The following is a 7,950-nucleotide window of genomic DNA, read 5'->3' on the forward strand; positions in this document are numbered from 1 at the left end:
TGTGATCCACGTTTGTCTGCACAGATTCATATTTCTTCTCCGTGAATCATTGATGATGAAGGGTGGTGGGTGCAGAATGGGCTGTGACATAAACCCTTAACACTGCCTTAGCTTGCGCTTATGCTGAAGAAAAGGAWTAAGAAATCCACCCAYCCTGAGCCACAGTTTACTTTTTCTACAATGCAGAACAACAGAACAGAAACCTCATGTTATCAGCTGGTAAAAACTGTTAATGTCATTCCTGGATTTTATATTTGAAAATTATCTTGTTGTTTAGGAAATATGCTGCGATTGTCGATCAAATTAGACACTACTGTGTGCCATGTAGGCTTGGAGATGTCAAGGCAGGAGGTGAACTTTCATTTTCAAGTTAAACCACCTCAAAATGTTTTGCAGTGTACAACCTCAGTTTCAAAGAAGTTGGAACGTTGTAATAATGAAGTTTGTCAGTTTAAACATTAAATATCTAATCTTTGTGGTGTATTGATTGGATATAGGTTCAAAAGGATTTGTAAGTGATCACATTTAGTTTTAATTTGTTTTACACAACGTTCCAACTTCTTTGAAACTGAGGTTGTACACTGYAAAACATTTTGAGGTGGTTTAACTTGAAAATGAAAGTTCACCTCCTGCCTTAAAAATGCAATTTAGGTCAACAAGAAAATAATTTCGATTTTAACTCAGAAATGAAAGTTCATTAAGTTGATTTAACAACAAGAGACAGGTTGAATAAACATTGTTTTTAAAGTTCATTAATCTTGAAGTATGAGTTTTAACTTAATGCTGTAGTTTAAACCAAATAATTATTTCACAATATGCAAGAAAACAAAACTCCCCTCGCCCWGTTAAAGAGCCAAATTTCTCTATTGTCAAGTTAAAATAACTACTTATTTTACTTTAGAATAAGTTTAATTCTTGTTTCAAATTGCATGAACAAAATTTCTGATCTGATAATTAATTTCATTAAACATCACAATGAATTCTGCTCTGAAACATTTAATGTGAACAGGACATTATCCTCAAGCTTTGCAAACTTAATACTTTTGAAGGCATCTGGTAGTTTTTCTCTATGTGTGATCTTAAAACAATTGTTGCTGAAGGGTTTAATTTGGTAATATTCTGTAATTTGATTTCATTTTGAGCAGATTGTTGCACAGAATCCTTCTTAATAATTGTTCTCCATCATTCTCTCAGCACCGTCGCCTTCAGATGATGGATTCTTCTTCTTCCATGTTGGATTCCTGTAAGTTCTTGTTTTGCTGTATAAGCATACAGCCTCCCCGTGCTCCAGCATTCAATTCTTCCTCATGAGGATTTATTTTTCTTTCTCAGGTGACTCTATTCCACATGGTGGGATTGTTTTTGCAGAGGTGAGTTCAGCAAGTCCGCGGTCTTAATTGCTCCCCATGGACTGGGGGAGATCATGTTGTCCCGTTTGCCTCCAGGCASATGCTTTTCTCCTCTTGAATGCTCAACAAAAAAAGGAGAAAATCCCAATTTTATTATGGGAAACAGGCTACTAGGGTTGTGTGTATGTTCAAGGCGCTTTATGTAATTTTAGCTCCTGTGTCCCACTGTTTGATGGTGGCGAGCCGTGTATTTGTTGTCTGCACACACGGCTTGCAGGGAATGATGATGCAGTTTATTGTCACTGCAAGGTGTTTATCTCCTGTCGCGTCGTGCCGAAGAAAATCCCAGCACAATCTGCCAAACAGTCCACAAGCTGGATTCTGCCTTATCTGTTTTTAGCACAGAGTTTTCATTGTTTGGCTGCTGCTGCAGTTTTTATCTCTGGTGATTAAGATGCAGTCACTCAGGCTGGAGCCGATGAAAACAGATGATTATTGCAATGCGGCGCAGTGTCACTCTAATTTACAAAAAGTGTACACTCCCACTCTGACTGCTGCTCAGCCACATTAACACAAGAGCAAAAATGTGGCAGAGGTTTAATACACAAGCACACTTCCACCCAGATAATCCCACTCTGACATTCATTCTGAGCAACAGTAAGTTTTTATTGTTCTCTGGAGCGCGTGATTATGCAGTTTTAGAGGCAGCGGCTTTGCATCAAGTGAAGAGGAGTTTGGTGTGAAGAATTGTTCCCGTAGTATATTTCTACTGATAATCCAGATTGGCTGCATGATAAAAAAATAAATAAATAAAAAGCTTGTTGGAGGTTTGCTTAAAGGATGTTCTTCGAATATGATCGATACTAGCGTGCTAAGATCAATAATTTAGTTTCAGAGAGCAGAGCTCCTTCTTCCACATTTGCTTTGTTTTGGTTGCAGCAAACTGCAAACAAATGGTTTGAAATAAAGCTTTCACCATCTGAAAGTATTTCTTTCCCTCTCTGAGTCTGAACTGTTTGGATCTCATCTCCCAGTTTCCTGTCATTTACTGAACCGAGCTTCATCAATGACAACTTTAAGCAGTTTGTCTTGTCATTTATTCTTCTCCGCTGCTCACAACTCTATTCTCTTTAATCCCTGTTGAGTATAATTAAAGAGCCAGAAAGCTTTGCATAGTTTTGTTTGATTAGAGAGAAGAATTAGCCACAGATTATTTATCCTGCTGGAGGTCAGTGAGGGGCTCATCAGGTACTAAACTAGCCGCTAAAAATGTTGCTTTGTGTCTTTGCTTCTCGCTAGCTGCGGTTGCTCATATTTATTCAGCAGCTGAGGTTTTTTGGAATGCCAGAGGCCAGATTTCGTCAAGAAAAAGCCGCTGTACAGCTGTGTTCAATGCGTCCATGTTATTTAGAGAACATACATGTTGAATAAAATATGTTACTTCCCCCACATTTTCTCACACACCATTGTCTTGTTATATGAACCTCACAAAGATGCATGAAACTTCCCTATCTTGGATTTCTCTTACAGTAGACTGAGTTTAGGTAGGATTATGTGAATAATAATACCCCCAGTGATGTGTGTTTTTGTTATTTGAACATAAATAAATTGTAAAAATGCTCATAAAAACATGCACTGCTTCCAAGTTGATGATTTGAACCCTAATCACCAGCTGCCATCTTAGTTACTTAGTTAATCTAATCTGGCTCAAATGTAATAAATCAATTGGCCAGATTAATCAAATTAATCTGCAGAAACTAAATTTAGAGCATTTCAGCACAGTTTTTCCTGTCCAGTTGCTCCAGATTATTATGCACACGATCTAAAGTTTGGAATGATGTAAACTGCTGTTCATCAGTTCATTTTGAAAGAGTGAATGGGTTTGAAATGATCCTGCATAAAATCTCTGAGCTGGATGTACACAGATATATAATATCGGACAATGCAAGTAATGCTTATAATTATTAAAATGCATTACCTGCTGTCACTAGCATAAACCATTTTATATCTGTATTGCTAAGTATGCATAGGATGTTGTTTAATTACTTTGAGCACAAATCTGTTATTTTTATATGCAAACCCAACAGGATTTGTACACCTGACCCCTGAATTATTCTACACAGAAACCAAAGAAGCTGCATTATTGCTACATTAGCAGAATTAAATCTCAGTCAAGCTAAAAGCTTCTTAAACTCCTGTGCGTCTGCAACATTTCATCACCTGATTTCCACTCTGCTGGTTGAATATGAGCGTTATGCCACTTTAGCAAATCTAAATTTCATGAAGTTGGTAACACACCATTAGCTGGATTGCACGATTATCTATAATCTACATGAAAAGCGCGTCTGACATGCAAAGCTAACATCAGACCGAATTGAAATTCATAATATGGAAATTGACTTGATATTTGAACTGGTATGTTTTTTTTTTATTGCTTCTTAAGAGGTTAAATATTCATGCTCACATTCAGGTTGTTCAGTTGTTCATCTGACAGGTTCAATAAGAGTTTTGACTTTCTCTTCTTGTCATCAGCAGCTCAGAAATCATCCATCCATCCTGAGAACTTGAGTGAAAGTCGGAGCAAAAGCTTCACTTTGTCAAACCACAATCTACTCTACAAGAAAGTCCTGAAGGATATTATTATATCTTATAAATATAATAACAAATTCTTATAATACCAAGTTCCCATTAGTGTTACATACTTTGTAAAATAACTTACAAAGCAGGTAAGTTATCTTTATCACAGCAGTAAGGATGGCTAACAGGGGAATACTTATTCACACATTACTTTTTATAACTTTTCTCTATTTCGAAACAGCATGCTTATCCAAAGCTGTCCTAACCTGCTTTTGATATTTAATCACATTTTATCTTTGTCTGATTTCAAAATGTGTTTAAATTGGCAGTATGTGACTTCTATAAAAATTTTTATTTTTTTTTACATATTTGTTGAAACTGTCACTATGTCATGATAGGAAGGACAAATTCGTGAAAAAGTCTAGCTCTTCTGCCTTCATCCAGTGCTCCCAGAGCTAACTAGAAACAGCCAATCAGAGCCAAGAGGAGGGTCTTAGCGCTGTCAATCACCACTCTGTGTGGCGCTGCACATCCCACCCTCCCACTTTCCTCTCTGGTACGCTGAAGCTAGCCTGTTGAGAATGCTCAGGTTATGTAGTATGTACATGGGCAGTTTTTCTGGAATGGTAAGTTGTTTCTGAACCATTAGCGCATTAAGCAGCGAGTACATAAGACTAATTGACAGCGCTAAAACCCTCCTCCTGGCTCTGATTGTTTTTGGTTGGGAGTAGTGCAGGTATCAGTAGCAACAAAGGGAAGAGTTTAATCTTTTAACAGATCTTCTGTCTCACAACAATCTGTCATAACATACGTAAAAAAACATATTTTTTTATTAAATCTATGCTGCACCTTTAATTATCTGATACTATTATGTGTGGCAAAACTCCCCCAAAACATAAGAAATCTGTAGACTACAGAATTAGATTACATTGCTGGGTTTTACGTGGCCAATTGCTGTCTTGAACTCCTTCCTCTAGTTTATTTCCACGCCTCTCTGATCAGCGATGCAAAGCTCTGCAGACATGTATCATCTCCTCCCTCTTATTGCCTCCTCCCTCCTTCGCAGCATCCATCTTCGCCTGGTGCGCTCCGAACAACAGAGAGGGAAGCAGCTCTGGAAACTGGAAAGATTAGACAAGGAAAAAATGATCCAGAAAAAACGACAAGAAAAGATTAGCTGATTTTGAGGCCATTCAGAAGCTACTGGCTTTTGGCAGTAGTTTGAGGCTGAGATAAGACTGAGAGTGGAGAGAGGAAGAAGATAAAAGCACAATGAAAGAATGGAGGGAGGGTTATATATCTCATATGTACTCCAACTCAGCGGGAGTGATTTATGATGATTTGCAGCTCCAACAGGAGCATGCCATGCACATCAATAAACTTTCTATTCAAAACTTTTCCTCCTGCAGATGTTCCCTAAAATAAGAGATGTGTAATTTATCTACTTCATTCATTTAGAGTTTAAAATTAACATGTAAAATATTTACAAGAAAAAAAAAATATATCTCGGACATTTTTAGACTAATTTCAGAAATTTTCTAGAAAAAAGCAGGACATTTCCGAGCTCCAAAAGTAAAACAAATTGCTATAAACAAACCAAAACAAACAACAACAAAAAAAACAGAAATTTTGAGATTGAACTCAGAAATTTTCTAGAAATGAAGTTTCTGATTTCAAAAAGTTGAAAATTAGTTAAAAAACAAAGCCAGAAATTTTGAACGTAATCTTTAGCAAAGACTTGTAAATTGCTGAGTCAAAAATTTAACGTTTTTTTCCTCGCAAATATACTCATTTTTTTTCTCTTTACAATAGCCTTAATGTCGTAGTTAAGTATTTCAAACATAACTTGCAGAATATTCCACTGAGTCATAACATTTCATTAATTTTAAGTTTCAGATTCATAGATGAGGGATTAGGAATGTCAGGGTTGATCATTTTCGACCCTCTGCACATTAAAATGCTTAATCTAATTTTCATTTAAAAGGAGCACCACGATAGGTTGACGTATTAAAAAAGAACTCTATGGGAGCGCATTTTGCCGCCTCCTGTCCTCTCCCTCGCCGTCTTGGCTGCTGCGCCCCCGTGTGGCGGGCAGGAGAAGCGCGCTCCGCCAACGGGTGGTTTAAAAAGCTCGGGCTGAGGAGGAGCCGCTCACAAATCTGAGGAGCTCTGCACCGGGAAAAGTTTACCTCCAAGTACCACAGACCACCCAAAGGAGGGAGAACCCGCAGAGATGGCAACTCAGGCGGAGCAGCTGCCCCACTTGCACCTGGCCGAGCTCACCGCGGCGCAGTTCATCGACATCTGGAAACATTTTGACACAGACGGTCAGTGAAGGCAGCTGCCAATCAATTACAGCAATTAGGATATATTTGATTCGTATTGATTTATATAGTGAATGTTTTTTTTTAAATTACTATCTTTAAAAGGCAACATTACTAATAGATTAAAAAACAGAATGAGATGCAGTATTAATTTAAGTAAGTTTGAAGTTGATGCAATGTAGCATGCATATGAATCATGCAACGTATTTTTATGAGGTTCTCGTTGGGTAATCGCTTTGTTACTGCATTTATTTAAAAGTTTAAAAGATAATACAGTACAAGTAAAAAAAAAACAAGGTGCAAGACAAATGGAAAGTGGAATAAAGATGATGGAGGGACGAGCTGAAGGGTTGGATACATGCTGAAAGATGGAGAGAAAAGGATGCAGGAGGAGGACAGAAAGAGAAATAGAGGCAGAGAAGTTGGGAGGACGTAAGAGTGAAACAGTTTTTTTATCTTAGCGGTCGAAGCTTTTTGAACCTGGGAGCTTACTGGCTTTGAACTGGTGCAGGTTGTACTTTTAATAATATAAGTACGTATGAAAACAGGGAAAGCCATTAGCTTTTAATTTACAGTAGAAGATCACTATGAGTGAACAGTACAAAGATGCAGGTTTGGTTTTTGCTGTATTAAATTCACAAACACAAGAACACAACTATCCAATTTATTCAAGCCTTTACAAACAGGAAAATAAATATATGCATACTCTTTTTATGCATGCATTCTTAGAGGAGAACTCTATATATTTATTGATAATGCAGCTTTATTTATTTATTTATATGCTTTATGTTTTGTCTTGGTGCCTGGTTTTGATTTTCTGCCTTCACTCCTGGCTCTACCCATCAGTAATAAAGGTGACATATTAACTAGTTAAAGTCATAAATCTGAAGATGTATTTTTTAAAAGAATGTGCACTAGATTTCTCTAGGCCTGAAAAGCATATTCTAACATCAAATCAACTGATTTATGTTGAAAACATCGATTTACGACCTATCAGGTTTATTTTATGAAGTCCGAGTGAGGATTAAGATTTTCTTTTTTTACAGATGTAATTTACAACATACGAATCAACACCCTGTTGTTCTGTCTTAGCTTTGTGTTGGACACTAAGACCGGATGACCCATTGAAATGGTTTTGGAAGCATCTCCGATTATGACAATAAAGCCGGATACGGATAAATCCAGTCAAACCATCAAATCAATGGACTTGATTCAGAAATTAAACCAAAAATCTAAATGCAAAATGAGAAATTCTCATACAAAGTGATGCGTTTGTTGTTTTGTGGATGTCCTTCTTTCTTGACTACATGCAGCGTATTTATTCACCTGAGTGGCTGCAGAGCTCCACCATTGTTTCTCTCTGCCTCTGTAAGTCATTCCAGCTTAACCGATTTCTATGTAGCAACTTCAGTAAGGATTATTCTGGATGCCATTGAGAAGATCCCGTGACCTTTACCGTTAAACCCTTTTTAAACTGGTCCATATAAGCTCAAGAGATTTTGCTCATCAAATGACATAGCCTGATGGCACTGAAGTACATATTCCACATTGCCACCATAAAGCACTGCTTACGTTCTGGTTTATCCCAGTATTCAGACTGGTTTGTCTTGATTATTGTGCATATTTTAAGAAAAGGACGGACAACAGTCAGGATTACTGCACATATGTATGTATGTATGTATGTATGTATGTATGTATGT

General features: G+C 37.3%; 1 protein-coding gene across 1 annotated transcript in view; it reads left to right on the forward strand.

The window, feature by feature from the left end:
- The first annotated feature begins 6,036 nt into the window (after positions 1 to 6,036).
- Positions 6,037 to 7,950, forward strand: part of LOC103462554 (calretinin-like) — a 17,634-nt gene continuing 15,720 nt past the window's right edge. Inside the window, exon 1 of the mRNA XM_008405428.2 lies at positions 6,037 to 6,253. Within this exon, the coding sequence (XP_008403650.1) occupies positions 6,160 to 6,253 (94 nt within the window). The 5' untranslated portion in view covers positions 6,037 to 6,159. The remainder of the gene's footprint in view (positions 6,254 to 7,950) is intronic.

Source organism: Poecilia reticulata, linkage group LG3 (genome assembly GCF_000633615.1).
Source record: "Poecilia reticulata strain Guanapo linkage group LG3, Guppy_female_1.0+MT, whole genome shotgun sequence".
Classification (NCBI taxonomy): domain Eukaryota; kingdom Metazoa; phylum Chordata; class Actinopteri; order Cyprinodontiformes; family Poeciliidae; genus Poecilia; species Poecilia reticulata.